Source organism: Macaca thibetana, chromosome 19 (genome assembly GCF_024542745.1).
Source record: "Macaca thibetana thibetana isolate TM-01 chromosome 19, ASM2454274v1, whole genome shotgun sequence".
NCBI lineage: Eukaryota > Metazoa > Chordata > Mammalia > Primates > Cercopithecidae > Macaca > Macaca thibetana.
Window position 1 is genome coordinate 24898017 of NC_065596.1, and position 23777 is coordinate 24921793.

The 23777-nt window shown below is 41.7% G+C and overlaps 1 protein-coding gene across 5 annotated transcripts; it reads left to right on the forward strand.

Annotated features, from left to right (window-relative positions):
• The first annotated feature begins 6504 nt into the window (after positions 1-6504).
• ZNF234 (zinc finger protein 234) lies at positions 6505-23753 on the forward strand. Of its 5 annotated transcripts, XM_050772012.1 has the most exons (7): positions 6505-6688; positions 7250-7303; positions 7414-7596; positions 9818-9908; positions 12426-12552; positions 14067-14159; positions 19838-23753. In XM_050772012.1, the coding sequence occupies exons 4-7, from the start codon at positions 9894-9896 to the stop codon at positions 21703-21705; spliced, it is 2103 nt and encodes a 700-aa protein (XP_050627969.1). In that variant the 5' UTR covers positions 6505-6688; positions 7250-7303; positions 7414-7596; positions 9818-9893; the 3' UTR covers positions 21706-23753. The 5 variants fall into 5 exon arrangements, with proteins under 5 accessions (XP_050627969.1, XP_050627967.1, XP_050627966.1 ...); XM_050772010.1 differs by lacking the exon at positions 7414-7596 and having other exon boundaries at positions 7234-7303; XM_050772009.1 differs by lacking the exon at positions 7414-7596.
• The last annotated feature ends 24 nt before the right edge of the window (positions 23754-23777 follow it).

The window sequence follows — 23777 nt, forward strand, 5'->3', positions numbered from 1 at the left end:
GTGCTGGGATTACAGGCGTGAGCCACCGCGCCCGGCCGAAGGTTTCTATTTCAAGTGAACCAAAGTGTAACTTAAATCCTCTAATGCAGACTCACAGCCCAAAAATAAATTCCAAGACATGTCCAGTTTACAAATCCACAATTCCTTTGATGGGGTGGGAGGGCAGTTCTGGATAAGGATGGACCCTGCTAGATTGCAAAAGTTTACAGCACTAATTTTTTCCCCAGAGATCTCCATAAGGACCTACAGTCATGAACTTCTGTGACTATGTACTCAAAAAGAGAAATAATCACACATTTTGGCAGCGACTGAATTATTGTTTTCAAGTAGGATAAATCCAAAGAGACCCACACTGAGACACATTATAATCAAAAGACAAAGGAACACCTTGAAAGCAGCAGCACGAAAGTGACTTGTCATGTACAAGAGATCCTCAATAATATCAGTGGCTCTGGCCAGGTACAGTGGCTCATGCCTATAATCGCACTTTAGGAGGCTGAAGCAGGCGGATCGCATGACGTCAGGAGTTTGAGACCAGACTAGCCAACACGGTGAAACCCTGTGTCTACTAAAAATACAAAAATAAGCCAGGCATGGTGGTGCACACCTGTAGTGCCAGCTACTCGGGAGGCTGAGGCAGGAGAATCGCTTGAACCTGGGAGGCGGAGATTGCAGTGAGCTGAGATCATGCCCCTGCACTCTAGCCTGGGCGATGGAGACTCTGTCTCAAAAAAGGAAAAAGGAAAAAAAAAAAAAAAAAAAAAAAAAAAAGATCATCAGTGGATTTCTCTGCAAATCTCCAAGGCCAGATGATGTATTAAAGTGCTGGAAAAAAACCTGGTGTATTGAGGATTCTATATTCAGCAAAACTATACTTCCAAAATGAGTGATCAATTAATAACTTTTCAGGAAAAACATAAGCTGAGAGAATTAATTGCCAGTAGACAAGTTATTCAAGAATTGATAAAGGGGCCAGGTGCAGTCACGCCTGTAATCTCAGCACTTTGGGAGGCTGAGGCAGGCAGATCATTTGAGGCCAGGAGTTTGAGACCAGCATGGCCAACATGGTGAAACCCTGTCTTTACTAAAAATACAAAAATTAGCCGGGCTTGCTAGTGGGCACCTGTAATCCCAGCTACACAGGAGGCTGAGGCAGGAGAATTGCTTGAACCTGGGAAGTGGAAGTTGCAGTGAACCAAGATTGCACCACTGCACTCCAGCCTGGAAAACTGATAAAGGGAATCAATCCTTCCAAGTTGAAATGAAAGGATTTTAGACAATAACTTGAAATCATATGAAAATATAAAGATCTATACTAAAGGCAATTACATGAAGCAATACAAACAACATTATGATAGTAATTTTAGTTTGTAATCCCAGTTTTTATTTTCTATACAGTGTAAAAGACAAATGCATAAAAATGACTACCAATCTATGTAAATAAGTACACAATACGTAAAGATGTACTATGAGATCAGTAACAGTATGCGAAGGAAGAAGCTGTGAAGGAGTAGGGTTTTTTTTTTTTTTTTTTTTTTTGAGACGGAGTCTCGCTGTGTCTCCCAGGCTGGAGTGCAGTGGAGTGATCTTGGCTCACTGCAAGCTCCGCCTCCCGGGTTCACGCCATTCTTTCGCCTCAGCCTCCCAAGTAGCTGAGACTACAGGCGCCCGCCACCACGCCCGGCTAGTTTTTTGTATTTTTAGTAGAGACGGGGTTTCACCATGTTAGCCAGGATAGTCTCGATCTCCTGACCTCGTGATCCACCCGCCTCGGCCTCCCAAAGTGCTGGGATTACAGGCTTGAGCCACCGCGCCCGGCAGGAGTAGGGTTCTTATAAGTGAAGTTGGTATCAATGTAAAACGTTGTTATAACTTTAGGATGTTGCCTATACTTATGATAGCTATAAAGAAAATACCAATGAAACATGCACAAAGGAAAATAAGAAGTGATTCAAGGCAGGGCACAGTGGCTCATGCCCGTAATACCAGCACCTCCAGAGGCTGAGGCGGGTGGATCATGAGGTCAAGAGATCAAGACCATTCTGGCCAACATGGTGAAATCCCATCTCTACTAAAAATACAAAAAAAATTAGTTGGGCGTGGTGGCATGTGCCTGTAGTCCCAGCTACTCAGGAGGCTGAGGCAGGAGAATTGCTTGAACCCAGGAGGTAGAGGTCTTGTAGTAGGCTGAGAATACGCCACTGCACTCCAGCCTGGGCGACACAGTGAGACTCCATCTCAAAAAAAAAAAAAAAAAAAAAAAAAGAAAAAAGAAGTGATTCAAAATGTATCACTACAAAAAAAGACCTCAACACAAAGGACAATAGTAATGAAGGAAATGAGGGGAAAAAACACAATAGGACATACAAAACACAAATTTAAAATGGTAATCCTTACCTGTGTATAATTAGTTTAAGTGAAATTAATGAAACTTCCCAATAAAAAGATGTAGTTTGTCAAAATGATTGAAAGACAGTATCTAATTATATGCTCTGCACATTAGAACTAATGACATGCATAGATGAAAGGCAAATGATGGAGAAAGGTATTCCATGTAAAAAAAGTAACAGTGCAGGTAGCTATACTAACAACAGATAAATTAGATTTTAAGTCAAAAACTGTTAAACGAGACATTAATATTGCTAAAAGGTTCATTTCACTAAGATGAAACACTTATATATGCACCAAATGTCAGAGTTCTGAAATATAAAATGTAAATACTGACAGAATTGAAGGGAGAAATATACAGCTCTCCAATAATAGAAAGAGACTCCCTACCTTTCTTTCAAATGCATAGGACACCCAGACAAAAGATAAATAAGGAAACAGATAATTTGAAGAACATTATACATCAATTCAACCTAAGAGACATTTACATAACTCTCCGTCCCTCAACAGAATACACATTTTCTCAACTGCACATGAAACAGTCTTCAAGACAGACCATATATTAGGCCACAAAACAAGTCTTGATAAATGTAAAAGTTTGACACTATAAAAATGTATTTTCCAATTGCAATCTAGATCATAACAAGTAGACATCAATAGCAGTATAAAAAGTGGAAAAAGACTGAGGCGAGAGGACTGCTTGAGTCTAGAAGTTTGAGACCAGCCTGAGCAACATGGTGAGACTCTGTCTCTACCACAAAAAACAAAAAACAAACAAAAAGGCCGGGCCGAGGTGGGCAGATCACTCGAGGTCAGGAGTTCAAGACCAGCCTGACCAACATGGTGAAACCCCATCTCTACAAAAAATACAAAATTAGTTGAGCGTGGTGGTGCATGCCTATAATCCCAGCTACTTGGGAAGCTGAGGCAGGAGAATCGCTTGAACCTGGGACGCAGACATTGCACTGAGCCGAGATTGCATCATTGCACTCCAGCCTGGGCAATAAGAGCGACACTCCGTCTCAAAAAAAAAAAAAAAAAAGTATATATTTGCTAGTTTTGTCAGCTGAGAGGGTCAAGAATCAATAACACTAAGGTAGCAGTGATCACACCCAGCACTCAGTTCTTTGTTTCTAACTACATTTTCCACAAATAGGAACCAGAAGTCCTAGGAGAAATATCTGATCTCATGGCTAGGGTAGGGAAAATACCCAATGAACTTGAAAAATACCTAATGAACTTGGAACACACAGCACACAGTATCAGAAAGTAAACCAGTGCACAAGGAGCTCATATGATGAACAGGAAGAGCTAGAAGGCAATACGGGACTGCTTGAAGAGGATTTTACTGGCAAAATCTGAGACAACCAGAGAATCAAAATAATAACAGTAGTAGATGTGAACTCATTAATATAATAGAAATTCACAAATCCACACTGGTATAAACAAATAAATAATATAGATGGAAAGCTTTTTCTTAGAGCATAATGCCAAGAAATAAACATAGAATAAGTTGGAGTATCTCAATTTTTCACCAGATAGTAGTAACTTTTTAGGGGAAAAATAATTTTAGAGTGCAGAATTCTGGAGAGAAACACCTTAATCAACTGTTCAAGTTTAGCAGCACCATTAATGGATAAAAACTAGTATCTGGTACATCTTGAGATCATGCACTAAGGAGAGGAATTGATCATAATCCAGAAAGACATAATCTTGAATGTTGGAGTCGCTGAAGATCAAAATGTTAAAAATATAACTCTGGAAAAATAATTTTAAATTATTTAGAAGATATTGATTGATTTACATTTCTTTCTTCCTTTTTTTTTTTTTTTTTTTCCTGAGACAGTCTTGCTCTGTCACTCAGCTGGAGTGCATTTCGCTTCCTTCCTCCCTCCCTTCCATTTATTATTATTATTTTTTTCTGAGACAGTGTCTCGTTCTGTCACCCAGATTGGAGTACAGAGGCGTGATCTTGGTCTCCCAAGTTCAAGTGATTCTTGTACCTCAGCCTCCTGAGTAGCTGGGATTACACGCATGTACCACCATGCCACGCCCAGCTAATTTTTTGTATTTCTAGTAGAGACAGCGTTTCACTATGTTGGCTAGGCTGGTCTCCAGCTCCTGGCCTCAAGTAATCCACTGGCCTTGGCCTTCCAAAGTACTGGGTTTACAAGCGTGAGCCACTGCGCCTGGTCAAGATAGAGCATCTCAATGAATTTTGTCATTTGGAAGGGCAGACTAGAGCAACAATACAGCTGTAACTGGTATAGAAATAGCAGTCAGTCAATTTTCAAAGAAGGGGGATGTATGGCATTGTGTGGTTAGCATAGTAACCTTGTTTTTATGTGTAAACAAAATTGTGAAAATGTTTATAAAATGAATCTAGAACGTGAGACTTCGTTTTTTAAAAAACAAAAACATAGATTGATGTGTATTAGTCCATTCCCGCATTGCTATAAAGAAATACTTGAGTCTGGGTAATTTATAAAGAGGTTTAATTGGCTAATGCAGGGTCCTGCAGGCTGTAGAGGAAGTATGGCAGCATCAGCTCAGCTTCTGGGGAGGCCTCTGGAAACTTACAATTATGCTGCAAGGCAACTAGGGAGCCAGCACTTCACATGGCCACAGTAGGAGGAAAAGAGCGAGCAGTGAGGTGCTACACAATTTTGAACAACCAGATCTCATGAGAACTCTATCAAGAGAACAGCACTAGGGGGATGGTGCTAAACCATTAGAAACCTCCCCAATGATCCAATCACCACCTACCAGGCCCCAACTCCAACATTGGGGATCACATTTCAAAGTGAGATTTGGGTGGGGACACAGATCTAAACAATATACATAGGCCAATGTATGTTTATGAGGAGAAAAAAATCTGGTTATCTTTTTTTATTTTTTCCCGAGACGGAGTCTTGCTCTGTCGCCCAGACTGGAGTGCAGTGGCACGATCATCTGCTCACTGCAACCTCCGCCTCTCAGGTTCAAGCGATTCTCCTGTCTCAGTCTCCCGAGTAGCTGGGATTACAGGCACACGCCACCATGCCCGGCTAATTTTTGTATTCTTAGTAGAGATGGGTTTTCACCATATTCTCCTGGCTGCTCTCAAACTCTTGACATTGTGATCCGCCCGCCTCGGCCTCCCAAAGTGCTGGGATTACACGCGTGAGTCACCGCACCCAGCCCCTGGTTATCTTGAAGAAGGATTTTAGATGGGTTGTTTTCTGATTTTGCCTTATTCTATTATTAATTTGTATCAACCAACATAAGCCAGATTCCAAATTGCTAACTATAATAACGATATTTTAACCAAAAAATATAAAGGGAGAAAATAAAATATTTTCCCTATGTATAAGATTCTTCTTAATGCTACTGCATTAAATAAATCATAGGCATTGGGTGTCTGACATCAATGCCAAGCGCTTCACCAGTTACACTTGCTTTGAAGTACTGGGCAATTTATGGCCTTCTCTGAAATTTGGTGTTTTTACCTCTTCAGTAGACATAATACCACGAAAAGTGTAATGAAGGAAGATAGCTTTTCCATGAGGACGAGGCTTCCCCACTGGCCCTTTCCTGCCAAACCAGTGGTACCACAGCGTCCAGAGTAGGGCCTGGCGCCTCTGTTCTTCATTGCCTCTCCCAAATCATTGTACTTTGCTCATTCTTTAAACTTTTAGTTTTAGCCTTATATTATCAGTTTATAGTAATCAATCATCAATCATCTACTGACCCCTAAAAAGTCATTCCTCGTTTATTCCTTGAAGATTGGATCTCCTCGCTTTCCAATAACGCTCCTGTAGTCCTGGGAGTTTAGACTTCAGGAATTCCTGTCTGTTCAGTATTTTCGCTCAAGGACTCAGGGAGAGGGAAGGACGATCCTCAGGGTCACAGTCCACATTCCCTACTAGGCGCTCAGAGCTATAGGATTCGTTCCCCATGGGCATTGCGGAAATCGTAGTCAAGGATCACCGCGGAGTCCCAGCGCTTTCCCTGAAGGGTGAGATTCTGAACGTTTTTCCCTCAGCGTTCTGAGCGCAGTTCAAACGTTCAGTGGAGTCGTGGTCATTTTGGCTCACGCGGGCGGGTCCGGGGGATTCTGGGAAATGTAGTCCCGACAATCAGTGGAGTCGCGGGCACTTCCGCTCCGGGGAAGGGGGAGCGGTTGGCGCGGCGCATTCCAGCGTAGTTTGTTCCAGTTCCGCGACTTGCGGGCCATTTATACTGTCAGGGTCTTAAGCTTGGGGCTCGCTGGGACCTGGTGATCCGGTTATGGGAAAAAAAGCCTCGTCGGAGAGCAAAGGTTTGGAGGGACGAGGGCGGCGGCTTTTGTTGTGTCAGCCTTCTTGGGCTGGGGCTCTCCTCGCGTTTCGGGGCGGGAGGCGGGGGGCATTGGGACTTGGTTGGGTCGCGTCTCGCCTGGTTTCAGCGTTTCCGGGGCTCTGAGCTCGCCCAGTCCGCCTCCCTGCACTCCAGGCGCATGGTCACTTTTTTACAGTGCAGGGTTGGCTTCTTAATCTCCCTGGGCCTCTCCTTGCTGTTCTTTAAAATGGGGACGTTAGGACCATCCTTGTAGAATCGTTTTGGTAACTGGAATAGGTTACACAACACAAGCAGTCCCTGTCACTTGGTGAGTGGTGGTTTCTTGTTAATTTCCCACGAAACCTGTCAGGTCCCCGGGTGGGGTCAGAGCCCCAGCCCTTGTCTCTGATCCCTGCAGGACGCTGGACGATCCCGGACGCCTTCTGACCTCTTTTTAGGAAGGCGAGGGTTGCGTCCACTTCCACGAAGGGAGGGGAGCATTTAACTTTTCTCGGGGACAGCGACCCATTCAGGGTGTTTTCACAGCTTTCTCCTTCCCCAGCCTGAAAAAGGACTGCACGGACTGACTTCTTGGCTACAGAAAGCAAAGCTCCACGTGAGTGTGACTTGTCATTTTTCTTTTACAGAGACTGTGTCTTTGTAGCATGTGTAATAGGGTATGGGCATTTATAATAATTAAGCCTTAATTGCTAACTTCAATTCTAGGGTCTTTATACAATTAGAACGTTTAAGTCGCACCGTGACTCTGTGGAGAGGTACTGGTCATCCAAGTAGTAAGAGATGGAGCTGAGGTTGGAACCTAGGCACTCAGGGTCAGAGCCCGAGTTGATCATCTCTTGGATATATTCTCATTAAGGCAGAGGAACTAGCTGGACTCAGGTGGGGAAAGTAAGTCAGAACTTGATTAAAGGATCTTAAGAGCAAGGCTAATTGGCTTGGAGTTTTCTCAGTTTTTAAAAACTGTCAACTATTTTGTGTCATTTATTACAAATATTTCACATTCTAATAGAACCATATCACTGTGGAACATTCAGAAATTACAGAAATATGAAGATACAAAAATTTTAATTACCTATGAAACCAGGATGTAAAGATAGTAATGGTTAAATTCCTAATACGTTTGGTTTTCGTGGTTCTATGTTTATATTTATTTACTTATGTTTTACAACATTTTTATTATACATTTCTCAGTGTTTTTCTACCTATCTGCTTATCCATGGAAATTTCCAAATACGGAGATAATAAACTAGCAACCTGCTGTGTTCTATCATGCTCATTCTTATTCTTCTCATTATTATTACTACTGTGACTATTTCCCGATTTTTTTTTTTTTTTTTTTTTTTTTTTTGAGACGGAGTCTCGCTCTGTCGCCCAGGCTGGAGTGCAGTGGCCGGATCTCAGCTCACTACAAGCTCCGCCTCCCGGGTTCACGGCATTCTCCTGCCTCAGCCTCCCGAGTAGCTGGGACTACAGGCGCCCGCCACCTCGCCCGGCTAGTTTTTTGTATTTTTTAGTAGAGACGGGGTTTCACCGTGTTAGCCAGGATGGACTCAATCTCCTGACCTCGTGATTCGCCCGTCTCGGCCTCCCAAAGTGCTGGGATTACAGGCTTGAGCCACCGCGCCCGGCCTATTTCCCGATTTTAAAAAAACTTTAAAACAGTAATTATACAATCTTAAGTCTATAGAAAAGTTGCAAAAATGGCATAAGAGGGCAGGGCATGGTGGGTCAGGCCTGAATCCTGAGTTATGGAACCAAGGCACCCGGGGTCAGAGCCCAAGTAATCCCAGCACTTTGGGAGGTCAAGGCCGGTGGATCACTTGAGGCCAGGAGTTCGAGACCCACCTGGTCAACATGGCAAAAACCCCCGTCTCTACTAAAGATACAAAAATTAGCTGCATGTGGTGGTGCACGCCTGCAGTCCCAGCTACTCTGGTGGCTGAGGCATGAGAATCGCTTGAACCCAGGAGGAGGAGGTTGCAGTGAGCTGAGATTGCACCACTGCACTCCAGCCTGGGTAACAAGAGCAAAACTCCATCTCAAATAAATAAAATAAAATAAAATTAATTTTTATGGGTAGATATACTTGTTAGCAGGCATCATACTGTAAAGACCAGCATCCCCTGTTCCCCTGTTTGCTTATTCATTCATTCAGAAGTAAATATTCTATCAATATGGACTCAGAACTCAGTCTTGTTAAATGACATGTAGATTAATAATTTTTTTCCGGCCGGGCGCGGTGGCTCAAGCCTGTAATCCCAGCACTTTGGGAGGCCGAGGCGGGTGGATCACGAGGTCAGGAGATTGAGACTATCCTGGCTAACATGGTGAAACCCCGTCTCTACTAAAAATACAAAAAACTAGCCGGGCATGGTGGTGGGCGCCTGTAGTCTCAGCTACTTGGGAGGCTGAGGCGGGAGAATGGCGTGAACCCGGGAGGCGGAGCTTGCAGTGAGCCGAGATCACGCCACTGCACTCCAGCCTGGGAGACACAGCGAGACTCCGTCTCAAAAAAAAAAAAAAAAAAAATAATAATAATAATAATAATTTTTTTCCAACTTTATTGAGGTGTATTTTACATGTCAGAATTCACCCATTTCAAGTGTACAATTCAGTAATCTACAGGAACTTTGCTGAATGTAGTAATTGTCATCATAATTTAGTTTAGATCATTTTCATCCCCCAATTGGACTCCTCTTGCCCATTTACATTTAATCCCCCTTCTTACCCCAAATCCCCATCAACAAGTAACCTACTTTCTTTTTATATACATTTGTCTGTTCTGGACGTTTCATATACATGAAATCATACAATCTGTGGTTTTGTGTGCCTGGCTTCTTTCACTCAGCATAGTGTTTCCAAGGTTCATGCATGTTGTAGTGTGAGTCAGTACTTCATTCCTCTTAATTTCCAAGTAAGATTCCATTGTATGGATATGCCAGGATTTGTCTATCCATTTTTCCATAGGAGGGCATTTTGGTTGTGTGCAGTTTGGGATTATTATGAATAATGCTGCTGTGAACATTCATGTGCTAATTCACAATACACTTCTGTGTTGGTGGGGACATCCCTGGCCACACTTTCATGTCTCTTTTCATATCTTCCATAGTGTTCCAGGCACGATTCTGCCTTCTCTCAAATGGCATAACTCAGGACTCTGCAAATTTCCAGAAACAGGAGGAAAAATGACCACATTCAAGGTGAATAAGGCTTGTCTCTCTTGCTGTTAAAATTCCATCTCACTATTCACATTGTCATGTCACCTGAGGAAGACTCAAGAACAACAGGCATTTGAGGACCTGTTTATGCTAAGTGCGTCCTTCTGCCTTTTGAGTTGACTTTGTTTTTAGATGTTGTTTATTTTATTATTTCAGTCGACCTTCTGTATCTGTGGGTTTCACATCTGGGGTTTTGCATCTTTGAATTTTGCATCTGTGAATTCAACCAACCACAGATTGAAACCTGAGTACACGTAAGGCTGACCATACGTATTTTCCTTTTGTGGTTGATTGAGTCTGCAGATGTGGAACCCATGGATGTGGAGGGCTGACTGTAGTACAAACACTATTTTAGGTAAGGGACTTGAGCATCCACAAATTATGGTATCCTCAGGGGTCCTTGAACCAATTCCCCAAGCATATTGAGGGACAACTGTATTTATTTTATGGAGTAGAAAAATTAGTGGGAATGAACAGTTCTCTTGCTTTACTTCTCTGCTTACATATTAGCTGTTTTTATTTTCTTAGAGTCTTTTCCTAATGTGCGTTCATAACTATATTGGTATTCATGATATATATCTCATTTTTTATTGTTATTTTTTCCTTAAGTACTAAATAATGTTCATTTTTTGAGGTTATGCCATATTCCCATTTAATTAATGTGTCTTTTTATTTTTGACTACTTTCCACTCATGGACATTTAGGTGATTTAAGAATTTTATTGTTTTAAATAACACTGCAATGACAATTTTCCTACATGACCATTTCCTCAAAAATCAATTCTGAAAACTTTCTGCTGATTTTTTTGTCACTGCAACCTCCACCTCCTGGGTTCAAGCGATTCTCCTGCCTCAGCCTCCCGAGTAGCTGGGATTACAGGCGTGTGCCACCATGCCCAGCTAATTTTGTATTTTTAGTAGAGACGGAGGTCCTCCATGTTAGTGAGGCTAGTCTCGAACTCCCAACCTCAGGTGATCTGCCCGCCTTGGCCTCCCAAAGTGCCGGGATTACAGGCATGAACCACCGTGCCTGGCTGTAGATAGAATATTCTAACATGGCACAGCACAACAGGCTATAATGGTACTTCACACAAATAATATTGTTGGAGTTTTCATATAGGAAGAGCTAGATTCTGTGTTCTCTGTGCCTCAATCATACTTTGTATGTATTTTATTTACTAGTGTCTTATTGCCTTTATAAAGTAACCATTTTGACCAAAGTAGTAGGTAATAACCTTCATTTAAAATGTCCAGTGATACTGAAGATTTGCCAGTCACTTGTGTTCTGTTACTGCATTTACTCAGAGCAGCAGAATGAGGAGGTTCCTGGTCTCTTCTTCCTCTTAAACAGGTGAAATATGAGAAACCTGCTCAGATTGGCATAGGAAGTCAGGGGTCAGAAACATTAGCCATTCCATTCAAGTGAAAGTGAGAGACAAAAAGAAACAAATATTTCTCAATTCAATGACCCATGGTGTGGATGTCTGGAGTGCCCTGTTGGGTGATGACGTCCACAGGTAGTGGGGGACCTCTTGTCTTCCTAACGTGGTGGCACTGTCCTAACATGGTGGCAAAACTCTGTCTCAAAAAAGAAAAAGAAAAAGAAAAAGAAAGACCTACATGAAATGATGTTCTTTGCTGGATTGGTTATAATGAGAACAATATTGAAAATTAAATATTCATTATTTAGAACAGGTAGATGCAGATCATCAGTTCCCTTGAACAATATGCAGTCATGAAATGAGGTGAAATAGATGATGACAACAGTAATAAATAATAGCTAATGTTTCTCAGGCACTTAGTCTGTGCCATACACTATTTCAAATGCTATTTGTAGTCTCTTGTTCAATGTTTGAAAGAACTCTGACATATAAGAACTATCATACCGAGATGAAACTAGGTGAGCTTATCCAAGGTCACACAACTTTGAAGGGTACCCTTGTGTGCACTGAGGCATGATGGCTCCAGATGATGACACTGAATGCTGCAGGTAATGATGGTGCTGTGTGCCCTGGGTGTACAGAAGGAAAACTACATAGCAGTTTCAGATACGTTACCAAAAGCTTGTTAGTTTGGCAGACTTTAATGAAAAGGGATAGCATCCAGGGTTCCTATGTGAGAGAGGAGGAAGGTGGGTGTTATCATGTATGTTGGTTCTGACTTGCTAAATGTTTCTGGGGCAATTGGTAATATTTACCAAAAGGTGAAACCTGTATGGCTCAGGATGCATCATTTAGAGTTCTAGATGGTTACTTACAAATAGACTCAGTGAAGCCACAAAGGAAATGTTGAAGGCTATTGTAACTGATGTACTTTTACTGACGCTAAGGAGAATCAAAGTGTGGCATTGATAAGATGGAAGGAGAAGGGCTGAGAAATCTACACATTAAGTCTCTGAAAATCAGGACCAGCTTCCCCCACATACTCTCCACTTTCTCAGTGCTGTTTCTTTTCAAGAGGTTATTAATAAGGCTGAAGTGAGGTGTGTTTAATGTTATAGGAGGGACTGACCTTCAAGGATGTGGCAGTGGTCTTCACTGAGGAGGAGCTGGGGCTGCTGGACCCTGTCCAGAGAAATCTGTACCGAGATGTGATGCTGGAGAACTTCAGGAACCTGCTGTCAGTGGGTGAGGACATGAGCCTTCTGACACTCAATGTCAGTCTCCTGGAGTGATTTTGTGTCTTCACGGGTTCAGCACTTTGGAGGTCTTCAATTAGTTGCCTGCATTTGTGGACCTGACTTTCCTATCAGTAGTTTTAGTGAAATAAAAGAGATAGAAAATATTAGAGTTCATTAAAAGAGGTGGAATACATAGCAAATAAAACTGGTAAATCACATGAGTGGTGTGAGAACCTGTGGGAGGAGATTTATTGAAAATAGGTGGGGGCCAAGCACAGTGGCTCACGCCTGTAATCCCAGCACTTTGGAGGGCTGAGGTAGGTGGATCACCTGAGGTTGGGAGTTCGAGACCAGCCTGACCAACATGATGAAACTCCATCTCTACCAAAAAATAAAAAAATACAAAAATTAACCACGTGTGGTGGTGCATGCCTCTTATCCCACCTACTTGGGAGGCTGAGGCATGAGAATTGCTTGAACCCAGGAGGCAGAGGTTGTAGTGAGCCTAGATCATGCCACTGCACTCCAGCCTGGGTGACAGAGTGAGACTGTCTCAAAAAAAAAAGAAGACATTAGTTAGAGATGTAAGTTTAGTAACGCACCAAGATGTAACAGTTTTTCTGTTGTTTGAGGTAACACCCAGAGTTTTTTGTTTTATTTTTAAGAAGATTAATGAGTGCAGACAGAAAGGTGAGGTTGGAGTAAAAGTTTAATAAGCAAAAGAAGAAAGCTTTTTGCCAGCAGAGAGGGGGACCCAAACAGGGTTCCCCCTATGAGGCAGGGGTGTGGGGTTTTTATGGACTGTGAAGGGGAAAGAATGTGCTGTTTGTGGGCTATTTTGGAGAAAGTGTGACTTAGCTTGGCCCCGGGACCTTGGCCTGGAACCAATCAGGTTGAAGTGAAGATTTATAGAGGCCGGACTTATAGTTTGAACAAAAGAAAGTAGAGTGCCCACTGGAACCCACTAGAGCGCACTGTACCCATGCCCACAAAAGGAGAAGAAACTTTCCTGGGAGCCTGCTGACTACAAAGGACAAAAGCATTCTTATGCCAGGCCTTCCTCCTTTATCTGAGTGAGCTGGAGGTTTGTATAAGTTTTTATCCAAATGGGCTGGAGGCTTTTTCTATCTGTGCAGCCGTGGGCATGTCTCCAGGCACAACACCCTGTGCTTGTTCTCTTATTGGTGCCTGCAGCTTAAATTTTTTTTCCAGGCTGCTTTTTATGTTTTATAAAAATAAGGCACTAACCCATGGGTCAGGAGCTCTCCAAAGACCCTTCCCTTGCTGTCTACCTAAGGCAAGCGAACTAACTCCTTTCAGAAATAGGTTTTTATAGCACATATTTGTGTATATGTTTCTGGATCTTGAAATACTGATACTACTTGATTAGGTGTTTCTAAAAGTGTTTGAAAACCCTTCTTTTGATTGATTGATCAGTATACAGTAGTAATTCAAATTGCCAGTAAGTTCAGTTGTACCTTTAGTGTGTTTGTTTTAAACATGTGACTTTGCATGTTCTAGGGCATCACCCCTTCAAACATGATGTATTCCCTTTAGAAAAGGAAAAAAAGCTTGGTATGATGAAGACAGCAACTCAAAGAAAAGGGAAATCAGGTAAGAACCAAGTAGCTGAGAGTCCTTGTACGTGATTGTCCATCTGTTGTACTTCTGTCCCCTGCTGTTGCTGTCATCTGGTCCAAATTGCCAAACGTCTGTCCTGGACGATTGCAGCAGCCTTTGTACTGGGCGCACTGCTTCCACCCTTAATAGTATAAAGTATGTTCTCCTATAGGCTGTTCTCCATGTTGCAGCTAAAGTGATCCTTTGGAAATGTAAGTCAAATTGCCATTCTTCTGCTTAAGACCTTGTACAGGGCTGGGCATGGTGGCTCACGCCTGTAATCCCAGCACTTTGGGGGGCCAAGACCGGAGGATCACCTGAGGTCAGGAGTTTGAGACCAGCCTGGCCAACATGGCAAAACCTCATCTCTACTAAAAATACAAAAATTAGCCAAGCGTGGGGGCGAGCGCCTGTAGTCCCAGCTACTTGGGCAGCTTAGGCAGGAGGCAGAGGTTGCAGTGAGCTGAGATCACACCACTACACTCCAGCCTGGGCAATAGAGCGACACTCCATCTAAAAAAAAAATAAAGACTCTGAATGGCTTCTTATTTTTCTTAAAGTTGAAGACTCTTAAAGGAGCTTATAGAGTCCTACGTGGTCTGCTGTTCATCCTCCTCTGCCTCACTGACTACATCTCCTGTATTCTACCTCTTGCTGCATCTTTTCCAGCCACATCATCCTCCCTGCTGTTTCCCAGACCTGCTAAGGACACTGCTTGCTCTGTCGCCCAGGCTGGAGTGCAGCGGTGCAATCTCAGCTCACTGCAACCTCTGCCTCCCAGGTTCAAGCGATTCTCCTGCCTCAGCCTCCCAGGTAGCTGGGATTACAGATGCCTGTAACCACGCCCGGCTGATTTTTGTATTTTTTGTAGAGACAGGGTTTCACTGTGTTGGCCAGTCTGGTCTCCTGAACTCAAGTAATCTGCCTGCCTCAGCCTCCCAAAGTGCTGGGATTACAGGCATGAGCCACCGTGCCCAACCTGGACACTGTATTCTTACTGCTCTCATGACATATTACCCCAAACTGAATGGATTAAATGATAAAAATGTATTGTCTTTCAGTTCTTTGTTTGAAGTCCAACATGGGTCTCACTAGGCTGAAATCAAGCTGTCAGCAGGTCCGTTTCTTCCCGAAGGCTCTAGGGAGGGAGAATCTGTATCCTTACCTTGTCAGTGTGTAGGGGCTGCCAAAAAATTTCATAGCTTGTGACCTCTTCACAGCCCAGCAACATTGCTTCTCTGATCATTCTTCCATAGTCACATTTCCCTTTTATTCTCTCTTTATCCTTTTTCCACTGTATAAGGACCTTCTAATTGCATTGGGTGCACTTGGATAATAGAGAATTGCCTTCTATTTTTAGTTCAGCTGATTTGCAACCTTAATTCCCTCTGCAACCTTAATTACCCTTTGTCATAACCTGACATATTCTTAGGATGAGAATTAGAACGTGAATTCTTTGGGGGATGATTGTTCTGCCAACTACAGATACTTCTGCCTCAAAGCCCTTATTTGCCCTTGTCTTTGCCTGGAAAAACTCACCTACAATCCTCTCGGCCCCTCTCTTAGTTCATCCTGGTCTCTGCTGTTTTAATTTCACAGTGGAGGCCTTTTCTGACGACCTTACTGGAAATGCCATCCTTTACTCTCTGCCCTGCCTTCTCTTGTGTCTCATAGACTTTGGTTTACTTGCTTGTCCCCTCTTTCTCCCCACTGGAATATAATCTCCAAAAGTGGAGGAATTTTTTTGTTTGTTTATTACTCTACCATTGGTGCCTAAATAATTCTGTTACATGGCAGATATCTGTTAATATAATTATTTGTTGGTGTAATGAAGGCGTTATGGATGGATGCGACCTCACTCTAGGGGTCTTGCAGCTAGGACAGGTCATACACAAACCAGAGTGAATGAAGGGGGTTGCAGAACATTATTTGTTTTCTGATGGCTGCACATCCAGTTTCTTCTGCCTTAGGTGCCCTTCACATGAATGTTTGTGTGTGCACTTGAACCTCATCCCATGAAAACTTACAAGCATCGTGTTTGTGACCACACTGAGTAACAAGCCTTCCCGTTGGCTTTCCTGGAGGCTTTCATAGTATGGAACACATTCATTTCTGGGAAGGAATAATCTTCGAATGAAGATTCTGATGTCTACTTCTGAGACAGCTCACCACACAAGAAGATAATTATTTCCTAAGGTGTCAGATAGTAACTAGGTTGCAAACTGCTTTCCTTTCAACAGACTGCACATCTGAACCTCATTTGCTTGTTCCAAAGTGTCCATCCACATCACTGCCCCCAGGTTTCACCTCCCCTGTGCCAGAGGTGGAAGATTTGAGTGGCAAAAGTGACACAGTTGAATGTTGCCTAACTCTCTGGTTCAAAAATATGCTATGCTTTTATTTTCTACAAATGTAGTAGCCACTAAGCATATGCTAAAGAATATAGATGTCATACATTTTTTCCTTTATTTTTATAAAGATCTGGCTTTTATTTTCAACTAGTTGACATTATAACTTGGGAAAAATGAAGAAACTTCTTGCTCAAAATTGTCACATTATCAGAGAGACTTGTCCCCCTCCAAAAACTATTTTTAAGGGTTAGTTTGTTAAATATAATCATATATTCATCATATATATATACACACGTGTATATATATATAATATACCAAGAGTTACATACTCTCCTATGAATATTTTTCCAAGGTGTCGCGGTTGGAAATTATCTTTCCACTTGAAGCAGTTTGTTTAATTCAGGACCAGGTAAGTTCTAGAACCAAAGTTTTCCAGCTCTTTTGAGCATAAGCCATAGCAAGAAATGCATCTTTCATGGAAACTAGAGAAATGAAACAAACATTTCATGTCTGTATCGATTGACATTATAGCTTTAGTAAGCATTATACATAAGGACCCCTTTCCTGTTGGTGTTAATACTCTGATAGTTTCTATCCTGGTTCTTTTTTTCTGATTGCTTATTACAAGCTCTTAAGTTTATTTCACAGCTCACTAAAGGGCTACAGTTTTTAATTTGAAAAACTGTTGTGAAAGGGCCAACTTACCTACATTGAGAGCTTCAGAAGGAACCAGTGTATAGGGCTTCCTGCTTTCTTTTCATCCCAAGTGATTCTTGCCACCTTCAAATTTTCTTATTAGCCTCACCCTGAATGTGCCTGTCTTTTATACAGCTTTTCAGCTTCTCTGAAAAATTACAATTTTCTATTCTTTTCCTATTTCAAATAACTTATTTGGAAAAGATGTTTAAATTCTGACAAAAAAAGAGTCAAGCTGGGGTTCATTTATTCATTTGACATGCATTTATTGAGCGTTCACTGTGACAAGCACAGTTCTGGACAATGGTTAGAAAGTAGGAAAGTGTAAAATGAGTATTATGTCAAAATTAGAAAATGCTTCCCTCATTGATGCTGCATTGTGGTGGGAAGGACATACATTAAACAACCAGTAACTTAGTGTGCCCAGTGGTTAAAAGTGCTGTGAAGAACATAGACAAATTCAAGTTGCCAGAGGTGAATAGGGTGAAGACAGAATTCATTATTTTTCAATGGGTAATAAAGCAAGCCTCATTGGTGAGCTGACATTGAGCAGAGACCTACAAGATGTGAGGAACCGTCCATCTCGCTATCTGGGAAGAGTTCCTGCCTGAATATAACTCCTGCTGTGGGGGCAGCTTTCAAAGTTTACACTGTGACATCATCTTTTTCTTTTCTCTGTCTCCATATCAGTTGTGAAGTATCGGAGTCTACTTCTTTTTCACTTCTTTTTTTTTTTCTGGAGGTCTGAATTACTGCCAGATTTTAGAATAATATATGTTATCAGTTCAACTTTCTTTCCCTTTAGTCCTCATGTAGGAAACTTGCTGACAGAAGCTAAAGTTTCACCATCTGCTTATCTGCTTATATTTTAGTCAGTATGTGGTTAGATACTTGCTCCTAGCCTGCAAGTCATGTTAACCATTCCAGTCACCTGGACATTGAAGTAACTTTCCAATAAAATGACCCAAGGCAGAGTTATATAGACTCCATTTAACAAATGTCTACTGATACAGTAGACTTTTTTTTTTTTTTTTGAGACAAAGTCTCACTCTGTCACTGAGGCTGAAGTGCAGTGATAAAATCATGGCTCACTGCAGCTTCTAACTTCTGAGTTCAAGTGATCCTCCATCTCAGCCTCCCAAATAGTGGGAACTACAGGTGCGTGCCACCACATCTGGCCAATTTTTTAAAAAGTTTTTTTGTAGGGACAGAGCCTTGCTGTGTTGCCCAGGCTGGTTTTGAACTCCGGGGCTCAAGTGATCCTCCGGTTTCAGCCTCCCAAAGTGCTTGCATTACAGGTGTGAGCCACTGCACCCTGCCAAGAGGCAGCTTTTAAATGACTATTCCTGCAGGGAGGGGAGTAAGTTTTTCCCCTGTAAAAATTTTCTTAGAGGTATTTCTTTCCACTAAACTTTTGTGGAAAAGTTCATTTAAAAAATAATTTCCAAATATTTATATGTCTTTGTACAAGATTACACATTTTGGAATATTATTAAGGATAAATAAACCTTTCAGAAGACACATTTTAAATCTAAGTTATATTAGAAGTGGTCAAGAGTTTATAATAGCTGCCAACTCATTTAATGTCTATCAACACAGAAAAATAAGATTAAGTGTATGTGTTATGCAGAATATTCAATAATATGGTTGATCCTTGAACAATATGGGGGTTAGGGACACCAACTCCCCTCACAGTAAAAAATCCATGTATAACTTTTGACTCCCCCATAAAACTTTACTCATAGCCTACTTTGACTGAAAGACCTACTGATAACATAGTCAATTAACACATATTTTTATGTTATAATGTATTATATACTGTATTCTTACCATAAAGGAAGAATTCTTTATTCTTACAATAAAGAGAAGAGAAAATGTTATTAAGAACATTATAAGGAGGAAGAGGAGGGGTTGATCTTGCTGTCTTAGGGGTGGCAGAGATGGAAGAAAATCCATATATAAGTGAACACATGCAATTCAAACCTGTGTTGTTCAAGGTTCAACAGTATTTTGAACATGTAAATATAAATATTTCAGGTTATTTAATAATTTGAATATGTAACATGAACCTAAACTGCAAAGTATTTGATTATTTTCTTACTTTCCCTTGAAGTTCTTGTTGATTCATATTATCTACATTTTTTTAACTTTTAATATTTTTAATAGAGATACATTCTTGCTTTGTCTCAAACCCCTGGCCTCAAACTATCCTTCTGCCCCAGCCTCCCAGAATTCTGGGATATACAGGCATTACCATGCCTGGCCTATGCTTTTTATATTTGTATAATTTACTATTTATTATTCTACACTGACTTTAAAATTGGATGGAAATGGCAATACTTTAACAATTTGTATCATGTTAAATTTTAAAATTAACTCTGACTTCTACCTTGTGTCTCACATAGGAGACTTGGTATGGTCTAATGCCTGGTAGATAGCAGCCAATTGGACCACCTCTTGATTTATCTAGGCATGGAAATCAGAGATCATGATACACAGTGGAAAAGACCATTACACAAACTGGACCTTCTCTGGATTTGTTAAAATCCCATGCTCTCACTTAAGTATGACATCTTGAAAACTTTTAACAGAGCTTCCACATCTCTGAATTCTCTGTCTTTACAGCAGACAAGATCCAAAGTGAGATGGAGACTGTTCTAGAAGCAGGACGACATGAAGAGCTTTCCTGGGGGCAAATCTGGAAACAGATTGCATGTGATTTAATTAAGTATGAAGACTCTATGATAAATATTTCTCGGTTCTCCAAACAAGGTGATTTGTCCTGCCAGGTTAGGGCAGGACTGTATACAACTCACACGGGACAGAAACTTTACCAATGTGATAAGTACAAAAAATCCTTCACTGACGTCTGCAACTTTGATCTTCATCAACAGTTACACTCAGGAGAGAAATCTCATACATGTGATGAGTGTGGAAAAAGCTTCTGTTACATCTCAGCCCTTCATATTCATCAGAGAGTCCACATGGGAGAGAAATGCTATAAGTGTGACGTGTGTGGTAAGGAATTCAGTCAGAGCTCACATCTGCAAACTCATCAGAGAGTCCACACTGTAGAGAAACCATTCAAATGTGTGGAATGTGGGAAAGGCTTCAGTCGTAGATCAACACTTACTGTGCATTGCAAATTACACTCAGGAGAGAAACCTTACAATTGTGAGGAATGTGGGAGGGCCTTCATACATGCTTCCCATCTTCAGGAACATCAGAGAATCCATACTGGGGAGAAACCATTCAAATGTGATACATGTGGTAAGAACTTCCGTCGTAGATCAGCACTTAATAATCATTGCATGGTCCATACAGGAGAGAAACCATACAAATGTGAGGACTGTGGTAAGTGTTTCACTTGTAGCTCAAACCTTCGTATCCATCAAAGGGTCCACACAGGAGAGAAGCCTTACAAGTGTGAAGAATGTGGTAAGTGCTTTATTCAACCATCACAATTTCAGGCCCACCAGAGAATCCACACTGGAGAGAAACCATATGTATGTAAAGTGTGTGGTAAGGGTTTCATTTACAGTTCAAGTTTTCAGGCCCATCAGGGAGTCCACACTGGAGAGAAGCCATACAAATGCAATGAGTGTGGGAAGAGCTTCAGAATGAAAATTCATTATCAAGTGCATCTGGTAGTCCACACAGGGGAGAAACCCTATAAATGTGAAGTATGTGGGAAAGCCTTCCGTCAGAGTTCATATCTTAAAATCCATCTGAAAGCACATAGTGTACAGAAACCTTATAAGTGTGAGGAGTGTGGGCAGGGCTTCAATCAGAGCTCACGACTTCAGATTCACCAGCTGATCCATACCGGCGAGAAACCATACAAATGTGAAGAGTGTGGCAAGGGATTTAGTCGTAGAGCAGATCTTAAAATTCATTGTAGGATCCACACAGGAGAGAAACCATATAATTGTGAGGAGTGTGGGAAGGTCTTCAGTCAGGCCTCGCATCTTTTAACCCATCAGAGAGTTCACAGTGGGGAAAAACCATTTAAATGTGAAGAGTGTGGGAAGAGCTTCAGTCGGAGTGCACACCTTCAAGCCCATCAAAAAGTCCACACTGGAGAAAAGCCATACAAATGTGATGAGTGTGGGAAGGGCTTCAAGTGGAGCTTGAACCTTGACATGCATCAGAGGGTACACACAGGAGAAAAACCCTATACATGTGGGGAGTGTGGGAAGCACTTCAGTCAGGCATCAAGTCTTCAACTTCATCAGAGTGTCCACACAGGAGAGAAGCCATACAAATGTGATGTGTGTGGTAAAGTCTTCAGTCGGTCTTCACAACTACAGTATCATAGGCGAGTTCACACTGGGGAGAAACCTTACAAATGTGAGATATGTGGTAAGAGGTTCAGCTGGCGATCAAATCTTGTAAGTCATCACAAAATTCATGCTGCTGGTACATTGTATGAAAATGATGAGAATAATAAGAACATCAGAGAGTTGTCAGAGGAAGGAAGCTCTACAAGGTGATTAAAAACAAACAAAAAAAACTCATGTACAACCTGAATGCCTGTAATCAGATTTCATAGGAGAGAAAAAATTTTCTTTATCAACCTCCTTGAATTTATTCGATTTGTAATGCTTCACATTTCCACCTAGACTTTTTTTTTTTTTTTTTTTTTTTTTGAAACAGGGTCTTGTTCTGTTGCCCATGCAGGATGCACTGATGCAATCTCAGCTCACTGCAACCTCCACCTCCTGGGTTCAAGCAATTCTCCTGCCTAAGCCTTCCTGGGTGGTTGGGATTACAGGCGCGCACCACCACGCCTGGCAACTTTTTGTATTTTTAGTAGAGATGAGGTTTCACCATACTGGCCAGGCTGGTCTCAAACTCCTGACCTCATATGATCCACCCACCTTGGCCTCCCAAAGTGCTGGAATTACAGGTGTGAGCCACTGCCCCTGGCCTCCATCTAGACTTTGAAATGATTGCCTTCTAATTACAATAGCATTCTCTTATTTAAAATATTTGTTTTATTTAAGTCAGTGTTTAAGCAATAGCTCAACATATCCCAGTGGTCCAGTGACCACACAGCTGAGAACCCTTGTTAAGTGGTACAGTAAAGAATCTGTAAAAACTTTGACATTTATGACATGTCACCTAGGAAATAGGACTTAGAAAATGAGTTTGACCTGGGCTTTAAAAAAGTATACTGATGAAGGTGCCAGAATTGATGTCCATTAGACTGTAAGCTTCATGGGGTCAGGAAGTTTGCTGCTGAATCTATACAATGTTAACATTGACTAGTGCTTGTAGGTGTGCTCAATACTTGTGTGTTAACTGAATCAAGAGGAGTAAATGTACAATATTTTAACATTGCATCCAAAGGAAGAAACCTGCAAAATAAAATTATTTGGGGAAATGAACATTGTTGAAATGCAGAAAACCATTGGATACTACAGCCTACAATATTAATATGGTATTACCCTTTTACAGTTGACACCTGTCTTCTCTCTAGTCTCTCCTCTCAAATTTGGTTCTTATTGTTTGACAGCCTGTCTAGTTTCCCAAGGGTTGTATAAAACATAAGTTGAAGTACCTTTATTTTTAATTTTATTTTTGAGACCAGACCTTGCTCTGTCACTGAGGCTGGAGTGCAGTGGCATAATCATGGCTCACTGCAGCCTCGTCCTCCCAGGCTCAATCCATCTACCCATCTCACCCTCTGAGTAGCTGGAACCACAAGCACGTGCCACCACTCCCAGCTAATTTTCGATGTTTGGTAGAGAAAGGGTTTCCCCACATTGCCCAGGCTGGTCTTGAACTCCTGAGCTCAAGCAGTCCACCCTCCTTGGCCTCCCAAAGTGTTAGAATTACAGGCGTGAGCCGCCACACCTGACCAAGTTGAAGTATCTTGTGATTTTTTCTGACAGTGCAGACTGAAAAAAATTTAACCTGACAACAAGAGATTACTGAATATTACATAATTGAGTTTTTAATCCATTAATGTTAAGGCAGGAGTTTAACACTTTTAAAGTGTCAGAAGTAGTTGCCAATGCCAAATTTTTATCAATCCCCTTGAATTTATTTGATTTCTAACTTTCCACATTTCCATCCAGACTTTGAAATGATTGCCTTCTAATAACTGTAGCATTCTCTTATTAAAACTTCTGGCTGGGCATGGTGGCTCATGCCTGTAACCCCAGCACTTTGGGAGGCCAAGGCGGGTGGATCACCTGAGGTTAGGACTTCGAGACCAGCCTGACCAACATGGTGAAACTCCGTCTCTACTACATACAAAAAATTAGCTGGGCATGGTGGCAGACGCCTATTGAGTCTCCCTCTTTTGCCCAGGCTGGAGTGCAGTGGCGCGATCTTGGCTCACAGGTACTCGGGAGGCTGAGGCAGGAGAATTACTTGAATCCGGGAGGCGGAGGCTGCAGTGAGCTGAGACCGCGCCATTGCATTCCAGCCTGGGCGACAGAGCAAGACTCTGTCTCCAAAAAAAAAAAAAAAAAAAAAAAGACTTCTCAGGTAGGGGCTTTACCATATTTTTACCCCACACCCATTAAGCAAATACCAAAAACAGCTTGTGGAAATT